The sequence below is a fragment of the Falco cherrug genome, chromosome 3 (assembly GCF_023634085.1).
Source record: "Falco cherrug isolate bFalChe1 chromosome 3, bFalChe1.pri, whole genome shotgun sequence".
NCBI classification, from domain to species: domain Eukaryota; kingdom Metazoa; phylum Chordata; class Aves; order Falconiformes; family Falconidae; genus Falco; species Falco cherrug.
Window position 1 is genome coordinate 115,184,948 of NC_073699.1, and position 22,888 is coordinate 115,207,835.

At 42.7% G+C, this 22,888-nt stretch overlaps 1 protein-coding gene across 7 annotated transcripts in view; it reads left to right on the forward strand.

The window, feature by feature from the left end:
* Positions 1 to 22,888, forward strand: part of LOC102059557 (lethal(3)malignant brain tumor-like protein 3) — a 51,604-nt gene that overhangs the window by 22,181 nt on the left and 6,535 nt on the right. For 6 of the 7 annotated variants that reach the window (XR_008731410.1, XR_008731411.1, XM_055705216.1 and 3 more), the window contains 14 exons: positions 354 to 458; positions 1,118 to 1,253; positions 1,752 to 1,843; positions 2,822 to 2,973; positions 4,574 to 4,650; positions 6,100 to 6,185; positions 9,989 to 10,099; positions 11,289 to 11,403; positions 11,526 to 11,625; positions 12,488 to 12,667; positions 14,012 to 14,143; positions 14,539 to 14,600; positions 17,019 to 17,185; positions 21,708 to 21,770. Coding sequence is in view for 5 of the 7 variants with exons in the window: in XM_055705216.1 (XP_055561191.1) it covers positions 354 to 458; positions 1,118 to 1,253; positions 1,752 to 1,843; positions 2,822 to 2,973; positions 4,574 to 4,650; positions 6,100 to 6,185; positions 9,989 to 10,099; positions 11,289 to 11,403; positions 11,526 to 11,625; positions 12,488 to 12,667; positions 14,012 to 14,143; positions 14,539 to 14,600; positions 17,019 to 17,185; positions 21,708 to 21,770 (1,578 nt within the window). In the remaining 2 variants the exon portion in view is untranslated. The remainder of the gene's footprint in view (positions 1 to 353; positions 459 to 1,117; positions 1,254 to 1,751; positions 1,844 to 2,821; positions 2,974 to 4,573; positions 4,651 to 6,099; positions 6,186 to 9,988; positions 10,100 to 11,288; positions 11,404 to 11,525; positions 11,626 to 12,487; positions 12,668 to 14,011; positions 14,144 to 14,538; positions 14,601 to 17,018; positions 17,186 to 21,707; positions 21,771 to 22,888) is intronic. The other variant, XM_055705220.1, reaches the window with a different exon arrangement.

A 22,888-nucleotide genomic window follows, 5' to 3' on the forward strand; every position in this document is an offset into this window, starting at 1 on the left:
CTGCCAGCTCTCCTACCTTGGGCTGTGAAGGGGATTCTTTTGTGTCTGAATAGAGTTCATTTCTGCATCTGCTGAAAGACTTCTTCATAGCTAATTGCAGCAGGCTTGTGGTTCAGTGTTTTTAAGAGATTATTTAGAATAACAAGTAAATCTGAAATATGGTGATCATGCCATTATTGATCTCTGTACCTGCACCTGTCTATTAAAGCAGCAATCATGTAGGGATAGAATTTTCTTCTCTGAGATGAAAATTTGAAGCCTTAAGTGTATCTCATGACTGCTCTGCAATAGATTTTGTCTTTAGGAATTAAAACCAAATGTTTTCTTCTCCCCCTCCCCCCCCCCCCCCCCAGTATCAGTCATTCCCACAAGGACGAAATGGATTTAAAGTTGGAATGAAATTGGAAGGGCTGGATCCTGAACATCCCTCTCAATTTTGTGTTCTCACAGTGGCTGAGGTAGTTGCTCTTCCTGTCTTTGATTCTAGAATTGCCGTGTACATTTAGGATTTTTTTTTTTCAGTAAAAATTAGAAACAGAAGAATAATAGTACTTTAGTACTTTAATTAATTAATGGTTAGAAGGAGTTCAGGGTGACACTGAAGGAATAGTGTTATGTGGTTAAGGCTCTATGCCTGAAATCCTACTGTCAGATTTTTGCAATTGTAACTCAGAATAGTAAACCTATTAGTTGCATGCAGTGGACAAATATGAAAAAGAACAATGCCATTAGGCCCTAAGACTTAGTAAATATAAGCAAGTCAAAATGCTTTTATACTCCTTCAGTTATGTAAAATCTGTGTTGATCTTGTACAGACGTAAAAGTTTTTGGACTGCATTTGTACTCCAGATATTGCCACAGTAATATGCGCATGAGTACGGAATAGGAGGCCAGTGAAGTTACAGTGACTGATTGTATTTTCGGGTGTTTGAAATGAGGAAAGAGGAGCATGGAAACTGGGAGATGTAAATGAGGAGAAATAAAACTAGACTTTTGAGAAATAAATGAGACCTTAAATTTACTTTTATCTGTAAATCCAAATACAGAGTGTTTGATTAGTGCTTTTCTTTAACTTCTTTATGACTCTTTATGATAATCAGAGCTCCCCTCGTTATAGGTACAAGGGTACAGAATGCGATTACACTTCGATGGTTATCCAGAGTGCTATGACTTCTGGGTTAATGCTGATTCCTCAGACATCCATCCTGTTGGCTGGTGTGAAAAAACAAGTCATAAGCTGCTCCCCCCTAAAGGTATGAAAAAAAATAGTATGGTGAACAAGAAACCATAAATTCTGCGGAGAAGTAGGTGTCCTGGCTCTGCGTGTTTCATTTTTAGTGTGATTTCATTGTGGAACTCGAACTGAGTGGCTTAAAAGGAAGAGGTGTAACTAAGATTGAATCACAGAAGAACAGAACAGCTTCCTTTTGCTGTTCCAAAAGACTGATGTTGTTAGTCAAATTAGAAACTCTTTATTGGATGAGCATGTAAAAGGAAGGAGTCTCATTGGGGTTCAGAACTTGCTTCTTTCCTGCATTCAATTTCCTAGACACATTTGAAGGTTGAGATTAATGATTGGACATTATACTGAAAAAGAGAGATGTTTTTAGCTGAAATGCATAGCCCGTGAAGATTGTAGAAGGGCAGTTATCATGCAAAGTTCATGTTCTTCCCAGGTAATTTCCATTTCTGAAAAACCAATCTGAATGTAACGGGGCTGTGTAAAACAATCTTTTTATCTCTCTTTCTAGGTTTCAAGGAGGGTGAATTTAATTGGACTTCCTATTTGAAAAATTGCAAAGCTCAAGCAGCTCCAAAAAGCCTTTTTAAGACCCTCGGCACTGTAAGTGGTGATACTGAATAAAAGATGTTGCAAATAGGTCTGATGCTAAGTGAGTTTTGACCAGAATATTTACGTGTTTTTAATATGCTTGTGTCAGAGGTACAACCATGGTACAATCAGATGCAAGCTATTTCCTGCTGTGATTTATTTTTAGGATGGGAAACTAGTATAATTTTTCTTCCTTCCCCCAGTCACTGACTTTCCAGAGAGAGAATTCGTATTTCCCTTCCTCCTTAATACTGGAGGAAAAGATTTATTCTACCATTCATTAAATATATTACAACGGTCTGTTTTGCTGTGTCCCTACAGTCAAGATATTTGTGTCACTTTCCTCTAATTTAATCATTTCCAAAATAATTTCTGGTTTCCAGCAGCATACTGATGTGAGCCGTGGGATTCATTATGAGGCTATGGATCTTGAGCATTTTTCATCCTTCACCCACTGTTGCTTTCTTTTTGGTTGATGGCCTCAGTTCCTGTGTAACACTGACTCCCATTTTGTGTCACTCAGATGACACAAAGTCCGTGGTCTGGCGGATTTGATGCTGCAGAGGGACAGAGCACTGACTTCAGTAGGATCAGAGCTGAACTGTGCAGCTCTGCTCTGCTTCCACCTGAGTCACCTATTTTTGAAGGCTGTCTTAACTTTTCCACTAATAAGACAGAACCTGCAATGTTTACGCTTATCCCCAGCTAATACCCATCACCACAAGGCGTGTATGTTTTAGTGTTTGAGTCTGTAGTAGTGTGTATGTGGAGATTCTGTTATTTGAGCTGCATCAGCGTTTTTTCAGAAATAGTAACAATCGTTGCCAGAACGCATGGAAATCTTGTCTGTAGACCTCTTGCTAGTAACTAGAGTGTGTTTTGGTCTGGGTTTTGGGGTTGCAACCTGCAACAGACAAGTTCGTAAGGGTAATTTAAATAGCCTGATCTAGAACATGGCTCATTTCCCTTTGCTGACGTCTTGTTCCTCAGCCTGTCACACCGTCTGGTTTTCGTCTGGGAATGAAACTAGAGGCAGTGGACAAGAAGAATCCATCGCTAATGTGTGTCGCAACTATCACAGACATGGTGGATAACCGCCTGCTAATTCATTTCGACAACTGGGATGAGAGCTACGACTACTGGTAAAGAGATTCTATTTCTAATACGCATCTGCAAGTAGACTATGGTTTCACTCTACCACTAAGGGTAATATCTGATATTTTAAATGTAGTCACTAAAGTTGGGATCTTAAATTGGTTTGCAAACATCTGAGTAATTACTTTGGGTTTTTACAAAGTGCCCGTTGCCCAGTAGCTTCCCCTGCTGTTTGAGAGCTCATCAGTTGGCTCAGTGCACAGCCCGTGGGGTTAGCTTGAACTCCTGTGAAGCCTTCAAGGTAAGAAGCATTCGAGGTAACACAGCTGGCTGACTTGGGGTCAGGTCAGGGAGTGTTCACTTTATCCATTCCTCTGGCAGGGCCAGAGAAAGAGTAAGCTCTGCTAGTGACACTGCCTGGAATTAGTAACATCCTCTCCTCCAGGGTTAGTAGGTGTTGGCACATTGCTCTGCAAACTTACATTTAGAAGCAGGCAGTGCTAAAGTCAGTAAAAATCTTTTTCATTTGCTTCAGCGGAGTTTGGCTGAGGCCCTTTGAAAATAAAAATGATTGCCAACACGTAGGCTTTTAAGTCCTCACCAGCACTATAGTTGTTCTGCATCTGAGGATCTCGATCCCCTGCCCTCGTGCTGGGATATTACTCAAGGAAATGTTTTCTCTTTTTTGATCCATGTTTTCCAACCTACATGAATGGAGTAACTTTCTTTGAATTCATCAGTAAAAGCAACACAAGGCACACACTTATCAAAATAACAGTAATTCGACCAGTATTCTGCATTCTCTCCCCCATTTCCTTTTGGTTTTTTTCGTAATAGGCACCTGTTTGGTGGCAAGTTGATGGTTTCTTTCTTTGCCATAAGTATGTCATGCAGAGCTTCATAACACCGGCGTTTCCATTTGCAGGACTTTAGATCTTGCTCCTTTACCATTTTAGCCTGTGAAGCTTTGATTCCATGCCATGTTTTGTTTGGAATTTGAAAATTTTAATGGGAGACACCAGCAAGCAAAGCTTCAAAGTATGGCTTGGCTGAAAACACAGTTTTTTTCCTAGATCTGAAAGACTGCTTTGGTCCCTTCCTCTGAGCAAATGTGACAAAAGGGGCTGTCTTAAATTGGCCCATCACCTCCATCAGGGACTCAGAATATCTAAACATGCAATAAATTTAGGAACCAGGCAAACTACCATTAGGTTTCGGCTAGAATTAGGGTATGATGTGCAGTTCTTGGCAAAGAGTTTAGCAGTAATTTCCCCTTCTTCCACAGTAATGGTGTTTCAGTTAGGGACGAGGGTTTGGGTTTTGTTTCTTTGCTTCCTTTGCATTTTAGCTTGGATGGTCTGTGTCCAGGCTGAACTGTGGTTGGTCCATGTGTGTAGGGCTTTTCGTTGTTGTTTTTTTAAAGCACCAAACATTCTTCTTTGTACTTCCCTATCTTTTGGGGCAGCTTGAACGCCTTGAAAACTTGGCGTTATAAATTATAATAAGGTAGTGTTTCTCTTTTACATCATGATCACACCCACTGAAAGCATCTGCTAACCCAGCAAAGGCATCTCAGACAGCATTTGAAATTCTGCTTTTCTTTTTGCTTTAAAATTGACTGGTGCCAACTTTCCCTCTTTGATTCAGGTGTGAAGCTAGCAGCCCATATATTCGTCCTGTTGGCTACTGCCAAGAAACTGGAACCCCACTGACAACACCACCTGGTATGTTGAAAGTGAGACTTATTTCCTGCCTCAGTCAAAAAACCTGCAAGCTTTATCTTGCACATAATTACGTATTTGCAAGTTACAGGTTCCATTCAGTACGCTTGAATCTACTGACTGAACAGTATTATTGTTCATACTTTCTGCCACTGCATTTTACTTTGTTGCATAGCTCTTTCAAAAAATGGGACGGGTTTGGTAATTTGTAATTGAATTTGATTTTGGAAGGGAAATAACTTTGGAGTATTTGCAGCGTTTCCTTTAAGGTGAGCTAGAAGGAAGAGGAATCAGTATCATGGTTTCATAGATGATAAGATAGAATTTCTGGAAATGAAGGAGTAACTGAAGCCATGTCTCTATCTGCTGCACTTGAATTCAGTAAATGAAGAAAATGTTGGCAAATGAAAAAGGACAGAACATACAGGAAAACCAATGTTGTTTTCAGGCCTTGGAAGTGCTCATTCACCTTAAAAATAACAAATATAGAACAAATTATGTCTGCTGTTTTCTAGATTGACAGCCCTGGAGCAAGAATGTCTGTCATTACTGTGTATCAGGTTTAGTAGAGTGGGAGGCACTATAAGATCCCTGTGCATTGGAGGAATTAGCCTCTGTGCCTTTGCTGCAGATGCAGAAGGGGTTGTCAGTGCTTATTCTTCAGCAGCACCATCTATTCCTGCTCCTGAAATGTGCGACAAGGCTGTGATGTGCAGTTCCTCTGCTCATGCCATGATTGCCTGTGCCCCCAGCAGAATCTGCAGTCAATTCTGATCTCTCTGCTGAGAGATTTGTGTGCAGCAATTTGTAGATTGTCCTATGCATTTAGTCATTGCACTGTCCTGCCAACAGGAAACAATACTGAGGCTAAAAAATACTGAAATAGGGAGAGAAAAAAAAAGTAGATCTGTTTCTTAAATGTAGTTGCTAAGGGGAGACATCCCATTACTGTTAGAGCCGCACACGCATGTAGATGTCTGAGGTTATGGTAACGGTGATGGAGCCTTTTATCTCCAGATTGCTAGTTTTACTCAGCTATGGGTGAGTAGATAGCAGGAGATGAGAAGTTTTGAGTCTTGCAGACTCTCACACATAGAATAGTTAATAAAATAGGAAATTAATTTAGTGATACCATTGCACATCACAGGATCCTCTGACTAACTCTTGATTGGCAGCTTTCTCTAGAGAATGACAATTGATTAAGCTGTACAGAAATGAACTCTTCAGGTTTTTCAGGTCAGGGTTAAAGGCTTTTGTAGAAGCTGGGGAAACTTGCAGTGCTCCTGTGTGTGCTGTAAGTGGTGTGCATGAATAAACAGACCACTTCCCAGTGCCATCCATTGTAAGTGCTAAATTAACATAACACGAATGTGTTGCATAGCTGCTTTTCTGTTGTTTGTAACAATAAACGTGGTTTTTTCTTACTTAAATGGTAATTCTCTGTTTTTTCAGGATACAAGGATACCAAAGCCTTCTCATGGGAGAAATACTTGGAAGAAACTAATTCCCAGGCAGCCCCAGCAAGAGCATTCAAACTGGTTGGTGAATCTCTTTGATTGTCCTAGATCAGGAGGGTGGGGGAAACTGCTGTTAGGCACCCTTTCTTGCCAGATGCTTTATTTGGTGATGGTTCACCATGTCTGTTCCAAGAGGGTGAAATGTTTTTTTACTTTGAGCCTGAGTTTAAGATTATCTCTCAGTGCTGCTAAAACAAAACACAGCAGACTACATGATTATTTTTTTTTTTTTTAAATGCCATGGAAGGCTGTCTTGGAAAGGCTTTTTGACTAAACATCTTCAGTTGCTCCATTAGCAGATTTAAGGGAAGAGCTTTCAGCCCACACAGATAATTGTGGCTTTCAGAGGAATGTGTGAAGGGCAGTACCTTGCTTCAGAGAGGGCATGAAGAGGAGAAGGAGCTGGTCCTCTGCTTGAGGTCTGAGTGGGTAGGCAAAGGTATCTCTGATCCTGTTGAACAGGCATTTCCAGACTCTCTTCATGGGGGTCAGAAGTGGGTATTGCTGCCCTGGAACCAGGGACATTTTGTGGGGAAGGGAGGAAAGGGGATGGCGTGGGGTGTATGTGTTTGGGGGAGAATGAGAATTGTGCAGTTCCTCCATTCCCTCTGCATGAAGTTTTACAGGTTTCTCTGAAATGTTTGCACCTTGCAGTTGTGCAGATCCTTCTTCCCCTGGTTGGTGTGTTGAAATTAAGGTGGAGTGAGAAGTTCCTATCAGGGGCTTACATGTTCTAATATATAATACAGATCTCAGTTCTTCTAGGGAGGAGCCAGCTGTGTCCTCCACAGAAATAAGTGTACTAACAGATGATAGAGCATCTCTGCCAAACTCCTAGATGGAGTAAGATCATCCTTGCAGACTAAATGTGAAGATGGTTCTCTCAACCTTGGGAGCATGAATTTTTGTTTCTTACATTAGAGTTCACTGTGTTTATCTGGAAGCTCAATGTGAGCAGAAACAAAAAGGAAAACCCTTCAAAATAACTTCATTTAAAAACCCTTTACGTTAAAGTTGGAGGGTTTTTTTGTGAGCAGTTTCTTCCACACTGCTGGCTCACCTTGCTAAATTTTGCAATATGTTTTAAAACTTTTCTGTGGCATCGTGATGCTTGTCTTGATTCCTTTCAATGAAGTTAGAGTTGCAGGTTAATACCTGCTGCCCTCTTGTACATTTTGTTGGTAAGCTCTTTGGGACTGAGGAGGAAAAGCAATCAGGGAGGCCTCAGATAAGGGAGGTAAAAATCCAGCCAGACAAGTTTGATAATTGCTAGATTTCAGCAGGTATCCGTTTGAAGTTGTAGGTTGCAAGGTAGGTGTCAGGGCGTAGGAAGAGGTGTTGCCTCTTTAGAGGACTGTAAGGCTACAGCTGGAGTTACCTGCAGCACAGCTGAACTCCAGAACATTCCTTAGATTAAGGTTTTGCAGAGTTGGGCAGACAGCATCTTCGATCATGCAGCACAGCGTGTAAAGCACCTCAGAGCCAGTGTGCAGGATAATGAGTGAAGCTTGTCAGCAGGACACATTTGTTGCCTCCAGCGTAGGCTCAGCCTTTTTCTGAGCTGCACTGGTAGAATCCCAACAGTGCTGGTAAATGGTTCAGAATACAAGAGTGAAGGAACGCAGCAATTGGTCTTCTACACAACAGAGGAACAATGGCAGTAATTTTGGAGAGACAAATATTTTGGAAAGATCATAAACCTCTTCATGATACAAAAAGAAGCAGTGAAGTGCGACCTACTTAAAACTCCCAGCCTGAAGTCCTCAGTAATCTCTCATTATGGCATTCTCTCCTCAGATTTTCAGAATATAAAATGTGTTGAGGAATGTCACCTGAAGATAACAGGGCTGCTCAGGACAGAGAGTCTTTTTAGTACCGAGTTCTCCCTGTTTTGGGTTCTTCCCAAATAAAGTGTCTTCCCAAGGGGGAATGCAACTGCCTTGACTGTTGCCTCTTTTCCTGTTTTACATACATCTCTGCCGTGGTTGTTTTGCTGCTTCAGGTATCTGGCTTTGAGAGAACAGTAGAAGGGCCAATTCTGGCTCTCACGAAACTCCAGAAAATATATTAGCATCCAAGACTGTGTTTCGAAAATAAGACACACACAAAAAAAAAAAAAAAAAAAAAAAAAGGCATTTGATGTATCAGCAGTTAATAGAACTCTTTCAAGATCAAACCTCATTATTTTTCTGGCTTGGTTGGTCTGAAGTGCAAATATATGGTGCAGTTATTGATTTTTTTAAAAATTATGATGATTATTATTATTATTCCAGCTAGCAATTACAGGAAATCAGTACGTAAAGATATGGGTTGAGAGCCAGAACAGGCGTTTCTCACTGAATTAGTTTTTAACAATTCTAAAGAACTATCTTATGTAGTTTGGAGACACTGATTATCGGCACAAATAGCAGATGTTGTGGCTGGATTTCTGCCTTCTCTTCCGTCCAAAAACTCAGGAGGAGACAGCTTCGTAATAAGCATTGCAATTTCAGCCCATTGTCTTGGGCTGTCAATTCAGAGACGTTAAATAGCTATTGCCAAAAAGGCTGCAACCCTTCAGCAAGACTTAAATAGCCTAGCTCATCTGGGCAGGATTTCGTTCTCTAGCACTGGGGCTCCTTCCTCAAGGAAGACAGACAAGGTTGGCTGGTTCAATAAGATGTTCTTAAAACTAAAACCAGTTTAGATTGTCTGGCTTCCAGCGTGTCGTGTCGTGTGGTTGAAAGCCTGTGGGTAAATGTCTGTGTCCAGGTTGAAAAGACCAAAGAGAAACTTCAGGTTTGGAGTCTGTAATCCCCTTAGCTCAGAAGTGGACCTTCTTCCCTGCCCTCAGCTACTGGTAGTAAAAAGGGTAAGGAAGATAGCGAGGAAAGAATGATTATCATCATCTTTTCATTAACCTGATCTTGTTCAAAGACACGATTTATCATCTCTTGCTAAAATCCTGACCTTTGTGTGCAGAAGTGAAGAAGGACATGTTTTGAATGAGTATCCAGTGCTCCATAACCCCCAGCTGAGGAGGTCAGAGGAGGAATTTGCAGTCATTTAAAGATGAATGGAAAAATTGGTAAATGCTGTCACTTACTTAGAGGTTTAGATCTGTGCGTGCTGCAAAGAACACACATCAGGTCAAAGGACATTCTGGAGTTTTTACAAAGGCATTTGACCACTGGGTCTTGAGAGAAAAGGTAAGTCTGCAACTGCAGATAGGAGACTCCAGCAGCTGGAACTGCTCTTGAGACCCCAGCACTGCAGTTCTCAGCAGTTGTTAACAAGCAGATGCAGTTGTGGTCATAAGCAGACATTAACCTGCTTAATGAAGGTAACTGTAACATCCAGATGCTGCATCTGGTGCCAAGATAGATGTCACATAGTGTAGTCAAGAGAGATGTCACATAATGGTGTGTGTTCAGGTGTGAGACAGTGGTGAACTGGCCAAGGTCCTTGTCAGATGCGAGATCATCTCTGCGGTGTTTGGGAGTGTTACCAGGCTGCGGAGCCTGTGTGTCGGTGGAGCCCGTGGTAGTATCTGGCTTTTTGTCTGTTAGAGAAGTGCCTCTTGCCCTGGCTGTGGAATGCTTCTCTGCACTGAGAAAGATCAGACTTCCTCTTGAGTAGTTTTGGGCTGCTGACAAACAGGCAGTTTAATCCTTTAGGAAGCTCTGATTTTAACCTCTGAAGCAGTCTGCTGTGTGAGATCAGGGGCCAAAGTTGCAAAGGCATTAGAATGGTAAATGAAAACTACAGTGCATTTTATTCAGAGCAGGTGACTAGCTCTGAACACCCAGACTTCTTAATATTCTGCTTACAATCCCCTCTTACAGCGTCCTGCTCACGGATTCCAAGTTGATATGAAGTTAGAGGCTGTGGACAGAAGAAATCCCATCTTGATAAGAGTGGCAACAATCGTTGACAAAGACGACCATCGCATTAAGGTATGACCTTGCTTCAAAGTGCAGAGCCCATGTACTGAGCAGCGTAGTGATTGGCAGTACGGGAAAAATACCCATTTGGTGTGAGGAGCAGCAGATTCCTTGCAGATGATCTAGCCTACAGGCCTGCCCAACTGGAAATTATTTCTGTTGTTTTGTCCTGTTGAAATCTCATGGAATTGCCTGGTATTGTTAGTTACTGTTTTAATGTAACTGTTTTGAAATAACATTTGACAGCATGATTTTCCATCTTTTCGTGGCATCTGTGTGAGTGAAGGCAGCATTAATGTTCTGCTGGTGGGAAGCTACCTGACGAATTTTTTTTCCTAGCATCCTTAAAGGAAAACCCAAAGCAAGTTAAACCCTGGTACATATGGGAAGTGGCTTCATTCTCTACTATGACTTTGTTACATAAATGGATTTTAACAGATTCTTTTCACATAAATATATTGCCAGAAGTATCTGTTGTGCTTTGGCTTCTGAGAAATTATGTATGAGCTAGCTAAAGCAGAGGCTGCGCTGACGGAGGCTCCTCGGCCACAGCTCTCCTTCCTGAAGGCTGATTATGTGGACAGAAGTGGAGTTTGCTCCCCATTAGCCATTTGATTCTCAGTCTCATTGCTGTGGTTGCAGGCAAAAATCAAGTTTTGCCAATATATAATAGCATAATACTCAGTTCATAGATTTGTTTGAAACTTTGCCAGATAGACTACCTAGTAGTCTTTAAATTGCAGTGATCCTCAGTCTCTTGTTACCCTGACCTGGATCTGAGCTAACTATTACTAGTCTCTTTATCCAGCAGAAAATTTGAACTTGTTCACTGCACAACTCACCAAACTTGTTGGGTTTTGTGTTTTTTGGGGATCCTCAGAAAACAAACCAATTAAATAAGCATTTGTGTTTGCATAGATTTAGTCTTTGAGTGAGTGTGCTGGAGCACCCCATGGTCTGTGCTTTCTTGCAGACCCTGTGATTTAACTGTGTCACCGGAATCTGGTTGTTCTGTGAAACATAGGTGGCAGGGGTCAGGAAAACAAATAGTTACACTGAGCACAAAGGACAGTTGTGCTTGACTGAAAGACTGAATGAATTAGCCCCAAGCTGAGCAAGGTGAAACAGAGGGGGAAGTTAAAATAAAAGCTGAGTCATGTCCTTAACTGTATCTCTCACTGAGACTGTGTGCTTCTTTTAGATACATTTTGATGGTTGGGACCATAATTATGATTTCTGGGTCGATGCGGACAGCCCTGATGTTCATCCAGTAGGCTGGTGTGCAAAAACTGGACATGCTTTGCAAGTCCCTCTAGGTAAAGTAGATGACATCATGTTGTTATGTCGAATAATTTTCCTAAATGCAGTCAGCTCTTCAGATGCAAGGAGCATTTTACAAATCTATAAAAAAACTTTTTTTTTTTTTTCTTATTACCAGGTGCTGTTGATCGGGTGGGAACAGTAGGACAAGCATGTCCTACTCCAGGCTGCCATGGTATCGGTCATGTCAGGGGGCCACGATATGGAACACATTATACGTATGTATATGAGATCTTGTAAGGGTTCTGCCTGCGAGCGTCTGACTGCTGTCCATAATAATAATGCTGCAGCAAGCACCTGCACTGCACTGGAATTATCTCGGGGTGTTTAGTCTGGAGATAGTTATACCTGCAATTGCAGCTCCCTCTTGTGTCTAAATGTACTGTTTCATCATAAATTCTGTTTATACCAGTATAATCATTACAGCTGCAATGCAATCCAACATAGATTAATTCACTCCAATTTCTGCATTCCAGCGTTACTGAAGGAATTTGTTTTGGTAAAATAATTTACTCGAGAACAGCATGCAAGGAGACAGTTAAAGAGGGAGAGGGTGTAGGTAGATTATTAAAGTGTAAGAGTGAGGAGAGCTAGCACATGTTTTGTGCTCTGCCTTCTGATATCTTTTGGGCTCTTGGAAAAGGTTTTTCTCAATTAAACTATTTTAAAGAGCAAAAAACCAATCTCAAATGGGAGGTCTGAAGATCTAGTAGTATATAATGTGGTAAAGGGCCTTGAATTTTTCAGAGTTGAAATTGCAGGACTCTTGTTTCATGAAATATTGTTCAAACAAGCAGGTTACGAGGAGTAACTCTTGTTGTTCTCTGAGGTGAGTCTTCAAAAACATCACTTTGGTTTCTAATTCTAATTCTGCCATGTAGTCCCCTGCTTTCCTGCACCTAAAACTGGGTAATAACAACTCCCTGAGTGTTTCTAGCTTCACTTTATCTGGGTTTCTTGATGGGTATGTCTGCCTGAGGTTGGTAAGACTGTATAACTTAAAAACATGCATCATCATCTTGTGCTCTCTTCCCACCGCACACACACACACACATGGCCTTTTTTTTTTCTTTAACACAGGTTAGTTGGCTGCCCATACTCTGATGTGAACCTCAGCAGAGAAAACGTGTTACAGGACCGTCTGAGTGGGGAGAGACCTTCCCCTAGCAATAGCATGCAGAAAGCCAAGAAGCTGGAGACTTCTGCCCCATTTCTGTTGGGGGCAGGAGAGTCTTCGCAAGACGACTCTCCACAATCCAGGTGAGCTGAACCCTTTTCTTGGCCAGGTACTGGGGAGCAAACCCATTTTACAAGGCTGAAAACCACAGAAATTGGCAGAGAAGCAGCAGAGCATTGAGTTTGTCCGTCTGTAATACTGACCCATGCCCCAGACACTCCTAACACAGAGCAGTGCATTTTTATACCCTCATATGCCTTAATAGGTTTCTTGATTCCTTAATCCTGCTGCTCTGGTCACATTCCAACAAAGGAAATTGCATTCTGCCTCCATAAATTTTGTCTTGCTGTTTCAATTTAAAATATATTCTTTTCCTTCGTTTCCTGTCCTAAAACTGTCAAATGAGGTAACTGCAATCCACCCTGGAGTTGTCTGCATGATGCTGGTAGGTATAATGACTATATGTGTATCACCTGGCAAACAAGTTGAGTTCCTTCAGATATTCTATTTGCTTACATGAAGATCTTGGAATTGAGTAAGCATTGAAGCAAACTCTGTTAGTTCTTAGACTGCAAGAGGCACTTAAAATGTTTATTATTATTATTGTCACCTTTAGTCTATGCAAATCCAGTCTCACTAGGGCAAACTACAGCAATACTTTTTGGCCTTTGTTGTGGTATATGAAGGCTTATATACATTTTAAAGTTCATTTATTTGCTTAGATTTATATTAGATTTATAATATTTTCAGGATATATTTGGCCAGAAAAAGGAATACTTCTCTCTCCTCCCTGGCATACATGGCCTGTTTGCTTCCTCCCATCCCAGAAATATGCAGGTGTCTCTGTGTCCTAATTTTAACATGAGAATTGATGGCACTTCAATGGCACTGTTACCATAAAGTGCTCTCAGGAGCTTTGGGATTCTCCCAGAATAAACAGCATGCTAAAATTGTAATATATTTCTATTCTTCTAAATACTTCATTTCCTGATGTTGGGAGGTTTGAATTCAGTATGCAGATCTGGTAACACCCTACTGCTTGTCCTTCCCTGGGCATCTGTGTATCTCAGTTTACGCATCAAACTCAGTCACGGAGACTCTTAAACGTTATCCAGAGGTATCAGGATTCAAAAATCTTAAATCTCTTGATTTCACCGTAACACATGCTTCAGTGGGTTTTTTATAGCTGCTGGTATCAGAGCCTCAGTCCACAGGGGCTGATTTATTTCACATAATCTCTCCCAAGCCCTGCTGAAGAGTAAAAAAGTACTTTGTGCTGTGCCGGTAGTGATGAGTGGAGAGGAAAGCTGCTACCACTAGGTGGTAGTTGTTACTCTCACTTGCAGGGAGCAGCCAGCTTTGCTCTCCTGCAGGGAAAGGGAACAGAGGATGTCAGCTTAGCTCCTGTCGTTTTTCTGCCTTCCCAGAAAATCTGCACAAGACAGTGAAAAGTCGTGTCAAAGCAGTGTTCACAGTCTGTCAGAACAGTCTGAAAACAATCAAGAGAGAGACTGGGTAGAAGAGGATTCCTCTGGAGACATCAAAGCCAAACCGAAAAAGTAAATAAGGTTTTTGTGATGTATTTTCATGCATTAACAGTTGTGTTTCTTGATGTTGCTACTATATCTGAAATACAGATGTAAATCATAACTTTGAACAGCCCAGTTTGATCAGAGATTTGCAGCACAGGGGTTTAAAATGACATGGTAAATCTCCTCCCTTCCCGTTATTTTTGGCCTTCTCTTTCCTGCAGTAAATGCAAATCTGAGTTCTAGCCATGAATTTAATAGCACAGTCCTTAGCTTACAGAGAGAGGTCAGGGACAGAGTAGTGCTATTGCTTACTTTAAGACGGAGAAATTTTTGGTTCCTATGAGTCCCATTAATCTCTGTATAGAAAAGGAATTACATCAGTTTGTGTCTCTTCTGAAATGTTTTATAATTGATGCTTTCAGGCTTGGGTGTTCACATGCCTATATAAAGTTCCAGCTGGTGAAACAGGAAAGCAATGGAAAAGGTTGGTTAAATTTTATTTTTTTCTCTCTGTGTGTATATATGTGCAGTATACCACAGACACAAGGAACATTTAAAACTTTAAAGCTTTTTTTGTCTTTGATTCCACAGTCAAGAGAAAGCACACACTGGAGGTGATGGGAATGGTGGTCTGTCTTCCTTTAAAATGAGGAAGAAGGGTAAAATTACTTTGAAGTGAAAGGTTTAATACTTTCTAGAGTGAAGCCTCATACATATTAACTGAGAAGACAAGCTTGCACCATCTCTTGTACACTGTATACTCTTCTGAAGTGGCAAGGAGCTTTTGTTCCCCAAACAGTCGGTGACTGGTCTGGTGACGGAACCAGCAGAAGTGTCAAGGGAGACTTGCTCAAAACCTGGCAGATAGTTTTAAGTTCCACGGACTTACGTCTTTAGACCCCCTCTGAGTATTCAGAAACAGACTCTGAATCATTTTGGGTGGTGACTATTTCAAAGTTCTCCTGTAGATGAAAAAGAAAATGAAAAGTTAAATTGAAAAATAATGCCTTTTCTTTTTTTTTTTTTTTTTTTCCTGGTACATGACAGGTTAAGTTTTAAGAGCAGCTTTCTGATATCACTTTAGCAAACCATATGCTTGAGTTTCAGATTTACTATAAAAAGCCATTTCAGAGAACCAAGCTGACCAGGCTTTTAGGAGGATTTAACATGGTAATAAGTCTCCAATCAAAAATAGCTAAGCAGACACAAACTGGGACAGGTGCCTAGCACGTTTTTATTTTTTTTAATACTCGTTTTTACCTAGTGCTGACTTCTGCAGTCAGAGCTGGAGAAGTCTGCCAGCTATGGGCTGCAGTTGCAGCTGGCAGGGAAAGCTGTCTGCTCTCCCTTTGCATTCACCTTAAAACAGAATGATGGAAATCAGCGGAGGGAAATTCTGCAATAATCCACTGACCTGTAATTTCATGATTACCCAGAGCTTTCATCCCATCTACATTTAAGCTATTAGAACACTGCTTCTTTCTCAGAGGGAAAGTAATTTTAGATCGTGGTTTGGACACTTACCCCCAAGAATTTGGGCTTAGTGAAGGAGACAGTCTGTGACAGAAGCAGTGCCCACCCAGCAGGGAACGTGGCAGTACATAAAACATTGGGCACAAACAGGACCTCCTGCAGCAGGGAGGTGGTGGCAAGGCCAGCTGCTGTCCCCAGGGACGGCGGGGGGGAGGCAGGGGAGGAGTAAGTGACAGCCCAGGAGCAGTGTCCTGTGCCCTGTTGTCACCAGGAGCATCAGCTCCCGAACTGAGCAGTTCTTACACAGGCTTAATTTTTTTAAATCCTCTGTCTTGGTCTCATTATTACAAATAAAGACCTGTATTTGATGCTGCCTGCATCGTTTAGGGAGGTGGGGATGAGGTAAGGTGATGCAGCTGGGGACAGGGACTTTGCTAGAGCAGGCTTTATGCCAGTGGTGCTTTCACTTTGGCTGGTGAGGAGCAGGCAAATCGTGGAAATGTGCTTTGTCTTTATAGTGCTGTTTTCCTTTGTGCTTTACATGTAGCGGCTGGCACACCCCACAGATCCTTACACAGCAGCCTACTAACACCCGTTTGCGCTAACACTGAGCAAACCCAGCCGAGGCCGTGCCAGACCTTGCTGAAGGCAGGAAGAGAACAGGAATTTTGTCCTGTTGCCACGGGATGGCGCCGGGCAGCCTGGGCAGCCTGCACACCCTGCGCACAGCCTGGCAGGGCGGGGGGCGAGGGGGCAGCACACGTTAGCCGCTGGGAACCAGAGGAATGTTTCCCATCTTGATTTCATCCTCTGCTTCGCTTCCTGTTGTATAACCAGCAAGTCCCCGTAGGACCATGACTCTGCACTACTCGAGTGATCTCATTAGGGAGGGGTGATTTCTTCCTCTTTTTGCCTTGATTTTTAAAGCTTCCATCACTTGACGCACAAGGAGGGAGTTGATGTCTGGAGGTAACTTGCAGCACCGCTGGCCTGGGAGCCTCCTGGGGAGGTGGTGAGCCCAGGCCATCAGCTGGCACGCGTAGCGTTCTTCGCAGGCTGGCTACAGCTGTGAGCTGGAACGATGCCATTAGTTTCCAGCTGAAGATGCTGTTACCAGAACTCCTCCACCTTGTCAATAAAATGCTGCAAACATCTTCTCTGTTAGCAGCATGACATCATTTTCCAGGGAAGAAGCTAACGATAAAGCCTCCAGCCTGGCAATCTTATCTTTATCTTTTTATTTTTTCTTTCTCCTTCTTGGGAGGGTGGGAAGAACGCCCTGAAAGCTCAGTGTGCCATGCAGTAGCTGTGCCTGGCAGTCTGCTCACCCTGCCTTGCTTTTCCCTCCAGAGTGTGACCCTTCCTCCTGCTTTATTGCAATTGCTCCTACTTGAAGCCTCACTGTGACTTGTCTCGTTTCCTTTTCCAGACTCTGATTTGGATCTCCAGCAGGCCCTCCACCAGTCCATCTTCATGCCTTCCCTGGCCTCTAACCCGACCCATCGCCTCCATCTCTGCTGGGAGCAGCACTGCAAGCTCTTGCCAGAGGTCTCGGGCCTCACGGCCAAACACGTGGCCAAATGGACTGTGGAAGAGGTGAGTTACCTGTTCCATTCGGTGCTCTTGGGGCATGGGAATGCCAGAGCCCTCCTTTTCTGGAGTGCTCATTGGAAAACATCTTTATTTTCTTTCCTTTCCTAGGCAGTGCTCTTCTGTTTGCTTTGCATATTGCCGACTTGACTCAAGTTATACACAAGTCCCTTTTATAAGGGAGGGGAAGGATGCCTATTAACCCTCTGGTGTCCACGGCTTACTTCCCTGAGTAGAATTCCCTCCATTTCTTTGTTTACCCCTTGCTCTTTTAGTCCTCAGGCCTGAAAAGTGATTCTGACAGCAGATTCCATTTCTCTCTGATCTCTCTCCCCCTCTCCTGTGACTTCACTGCTGATTCACTTTTACATTGCAGATAATTCCAAACTGCACTGTGCATGCCCACACCTCCTGCGTCTCCCTGCCTGCTTCCCCTGGAACAAAACTGCCCACAGCCTGACCTGATTTCTGACAGAGGTAGCTGTGCAGCTGGGGATATGTCTGCAGTCCTAGCTCTTGAGATGTCTCCTGTAATTAGGTGGCATGTGGAAAAGCCAGTATCTTTTGTGTGCTGAGTAGTTGGGTTTTGCCTTGATGCCTTGGGCATAAATAATATTTGTATCTCTACTTGGGAAGCGGTGACAATTTGGATCCTGGCGCTTAATAGCAGGCCATTTAATTCGAGAGAAATGTGCTGTAATATTGTGCTTGCAAGAAGGTAGGTAATCTGCAAAGCAGGGAGAAGGTGCTGTTCTAGATGCATAGATGATCTTCAGAGACTTTTAGAAAGTGCATTTTCCCTAAGTGCCTCTTACATCAGATAAATCCAATCTTGACTTTGCTCTTCATGCTGGAGGACTGCTAGGAGTCTGGTGGGACTGCAGTATCACAGGAGATGGGAACCACAGTGATGATTAAGGGGATAGAGCAATTAGTGTTGCTGTTTTAAAACTTGGTACTTTTTTTTTGTTGTTTTTTTGGGAATTTGTTGTTGGGGTTTTTTTGTAATGAAAATGTGTTTGAATTAAATCCATAGCAAGGAGACAAAAAACTCTCTGAAAGATCTGCTGTTTGTAGCCTTCTTTGGAGAAAGCTTCCAGTGATTTTTCCAAAAGGTTTTTTAGAAAATCAATAAAGGCAGAAGCAGTTAATCCTCTGACATGAAAATGAGAATCTCTTTTCTTTTGGATAGAACATGGAGGCTGGTTCATGGGAGAAGGGAATCAGGATACAAGCCAAATAAATTTGTCCTTTGCAGTTGACCTTTAAAGCAACTGCTGGGTAAATTTAACTGGGATATTAGTTTGATAACAGATGAATGTAAGCAGCGACCACAGGGCACGAATACAGGGCACTCTGGATATAGTGATTCAAAACCCAGAATGCTGCAGCCTGAAACAACTGATGAAGTTTCAGCTGCCAGCAGGAGTGTGTGGCACATTAAAAAGATCAGTTGCAGCACCACAATGGACTGGCTGAAGTCATTACAGGTTTTGTCTTGAATTTCAGTACAGTGGATCTGGTTTTGCAAATTATGTTCATCACAAATTCCCATAGGAATCAATTTGGGCTCTGTATAAGCACTTGCAGGATCAGCATGTGCAGTGAAATGTAGCCGCAGGTCTGGAAGATGAAAGCAGCAGGACTTTCTGTGTTTTAGTGAGTCCAAAGCAGATTTGATCTGTCGGCATTTGGGCTCCTAACATCTTCCTACAGGGCAAACACTTGCCTTTGGGTTGTGCTTTGAACTGCTGCACAAAGGGGGCCGTTCTGCTGGTCTGAAACAAGAGCAGTGGGGGTGTAAAATTCTCCTTTGGTTTCAGACTGGAGAACTGTTTTTATTTTATAAAACCCACATTAAGGAAAAAAATGTTGCTTTAATTCTCTGTTGGTTGAGAGCAGCTGAAATGGCAGAGCAGCATTATTTAAGAACCCTCAAGCTAAGAAACTCTTGGTTACACTGTGAACAGTCAACAAGAGTAGTTACTTTAATGCAGCTTTGTTATTTATTGAAAGCTTCCTGTCATGTTTTCAGAGCACAGCTAGTGAAGGATATTGAATTACAGAAAAATATTAGTACGCGCTAGAGTTGTATTGTTCATTAGTTAATCCTGCATCAGATGCTAATACCTTGTGGGGGGGGACTGCCTTGTGCTAATTGCCTGTGGATTACTAAATCCCAGTTAAACCCAGCTCCTCTTTGCATAGGCGCACGAGGTGGTGTCAGTTCTGCTATAGCTTGATATTAAAGGGATGCCATGTGAGGTTACCTTCCAACTTCACCAAAAAGGTATACAGCTACTGTGCTGATTTCAGTGTCTCTCACACACCTGGGGTTGCAGTAACGTTCTGTACAGGTTGCATGGAGTTTCTGAGGTGTTCTCAGAATTGCATAAAGCTCTTTTTCAACCCTTTACCAATATGCAGTCATAGTGTAAGATGCTTCCACCAGATCGCTCTTGTGAGTACTGGGGTTGTTGCCAGCAGGAAGGGCAGGCAGGCATTCAGCTCCTCAAAGGAGAGCCCTGGTCTGCCTGACCCCACTGTGCTCCTAACCTGTCTGACATCTCTCCCATCCTCATCTTGAGCCCCTCCAGCCTCACCCTTTCCCTTGGTTCAGGGCTTCACTGTGGGGCTGAGTTGGTTTCCTCTGATCCATAGCGTTAGTGTGTTTTGGCTTGGGACCCCAGCCTCCCTTGCCCCTCAGCTGCCACATCTTGGTTTGGGGACTCACCTTCCCCAGCAGTGCTGAGCCAGGCAGGTCACTGTGGCTCAGTGGAACCCAGGGTTTGGCTCGCATCCTGGGGACTTTCTCTCCAGATTTTTCCTCCTGCATCCTCCTTCCCTCTCTTTTCTCTATTTCTGGTAAATCCCAGGACTCCTGTTTATTTAAAAGGCCGCTCTTGTGGCGCAGAATGCTTGCAGTGTCCATACAAATTGACTTCTGGGACAGATCAAAGGTCTGTCACTCAGCATCCGTGACAATAGCCAGCAGCAATTGTGCAGGGAATAACACAGGAGCAAGGCAAGCTCAGATCATTCCCCGGAGATGTCTACCAGCCTCTCAATATCATAGGCACTAAAGGGCATTTATCATCTTGCCATGAGGGGTCCAACTGTCTCTTTAATTCTGGAAGGTACTAGACCCTGCAGAAGGATTTTCATTTGTGTTTTAATTATAAGGAGCAGGGGGTGTGATTCAAAAGAAAAGTAGTGGTTTGTTATTTGTTTATAATAGGAGTTTGCACTTCTATTGAAGAAAATTTGGAGTCACTGCCCAATGGGGGGGGGGGGGTGGATTTTAGTGTTTCCCTTTAAAATGGAGCTCTCTCTACCAGCAGAGGATAAGGGCGAAACACGAGAGCGATGCTCTGCTTTCAGATTACATAACAGAAACAACGGGAGTCAGAGCTGTTCACCAAAAATCGGCTTCTGCCAGGGTAGAGCAAAACCAGAGGGCATGCTGACAGCTCTGTTCCTGCGAGTCACAACTGGGGGAAGGGAACAAATGTAAGTCAAGTGGTGGGATCAGCTGGAGATGCAGTGACACGAGTTAGAAGAGAGTTTGACAACACTGAGTTAAAGGGAAGCTTGTATTTGACAATGACCCCTCCTAACTGTTTATCTGTGTTCATGGAAGAAATGTCACATCTGTAATAACTCAAATGAATATGCCTCATGAAACAGAGCTGCTCCTGCAAGGGAGCATCCAATTAGCATGAAATGTTTGATCTGATTATGCCTCAATATACAGATCTTCCATGAAGCAGTGAAGCTACAGCTGGAGAAGACAATACATATTAAGTCATCCTCCACTGCATTCAGGACTGCTTCTTGCACTACTTAGCGTTATATCTGCTTGCATGTCTCTGGGGAGATTATTGCAAATGTTAACAGATTTCCTGCTTAGAAAGGTTTTCCCTAATGTAAAATGTAGAATTAACTTTTACTCGTTTAATCCTGTTGGTTCCGTGGATCCTGTGCACCCACCACAGACTAAGAAAAACTCCTTTTCTTCCCAGCTCTTCTGCCTTCTGTGTGTTGGTAAACCAGCAGTACTCATTCAGTTGGTTTATCTTGTCTCTTAAAGGCATGCCGTCATGGGAAAATGTCTAAATCCTTTTTTCTTTTTAATTTTACTTTCCAGCAATACCGTAGAGAAAGTGAAGTTGTGGATGGGTTTAAAATAATATAGCTATATACAGCTTTTAATCTGTAGAAATAATGTTGGTATTTTATGAGGATCCTTTTGAGGAATGGAGAAGCTGGACTCTTTACAGAGTAGAGAGAAATGGTCAAATGGCAGTGCAGAATGTTATTACTGATAACCAGAACACGCTTCACGGAGGTGTTGCAGCAACAGCCCAGTAATGTTTTTCATATATACCCTTCACTAAGGGAAGAGTTTTAGGTATTAAAGGCTTCAAAATTCTTGCATGTAGAACTCTCATATAGAAATACGAGCTTTTTTCTTGATGATGTCTCATTTTAATTGTCTGTGTTTCTCTTTTCTCAAATGTAATTCCAGGTGGTAAGCTTTATCCAGCGTTTACCTGGTTGCAAAGAACAAGCATCTGTGTTCAGGGAAGAGGTAAGTCGGGTCTGCCCAAATCCTGTGCTGTGCCACCGACAGGTCTGGTGACAGCGAGGTGGTTTTGTACCCCGTTACTCTGGAGTTACAGTGCAGATAGTATAGACATACTCAGACTTGTCATTAAAGAGCCTGTGGCATTTAGGAGGCAGCTTCAGAATCGAGCTGAATTCCAGCATGGCTAATTGCATTCTGCTGCTTTAAATTCCCCCTGCAGTTCCAATCACTGAGCTTATGCTTAACATCCTGTCTTGGACTATTGTGTAGTGGGTTTGGCATCGTTGTGAAGATGTCCTGTTGGAATGGTGCAGCGAAGATCTCATCTGCTCCCTCTTAACGAGCACATATGCCTGCTTCTTTTGGTGAGGTTGGCAGTCACGGGGTTTCCCAGGAATCGCTGGCTTCCCCCAAGGGCTGAGGTGAGGGCAGGAGGGGAACCTTTCCTCGAACAAGCAGTGGTTGGGAAATCAGAGCATCTCCTGCAGGCAGTGTGTCCTGTCATCGCTGCCATGGGCTGGGCTGGGCTCAGTTCCCTGTTTGTGGTGCATTCACCACAGCTTCTGAGAAACCTCAGCGCGTGCCGGGGTATGGCTGTCCTGGGTTTTAGCACACTTCTTTAGATGGGTCATAGACATTTAGCCTCTGCTGAGTGCTTTGGCTTCCACTTACATTGCAGATACGACTTTTGGAGGTTCTTTATGAACCCCTGATTAATTTGCACAGGCATACCTCCCCTTCTGGCATCTTACAGCTCTACTGCTCTTATTGTAAGAGCTTGAGGGAGGGGGCTGTACCTTCTCTGTGCAGCACTGAGCGCACCCTCTGTACCGAAGAAAAGCATTGCACATTGTAGCGACTGTAAAGGGCAGGTTTTTAATAGATGACTGCTCCTCAGAGCTGGCTTTCTTTCAGGATGAATCAGGCTGTAGTGCAATTTATGGGATTTGTGTATATATATTTTGTTTTCTCTTGTTTTAAAAAACATGCACGCACACAAAATACAAAGCAAAAGAAATGGAGGCTTGCAAAAAGCACTATTCACAATGTAACAATGCAGTGGAATTATCTGTAATTGCATATAGTGGAAATAATGAAATTTATTCAAATGAATAATTTTG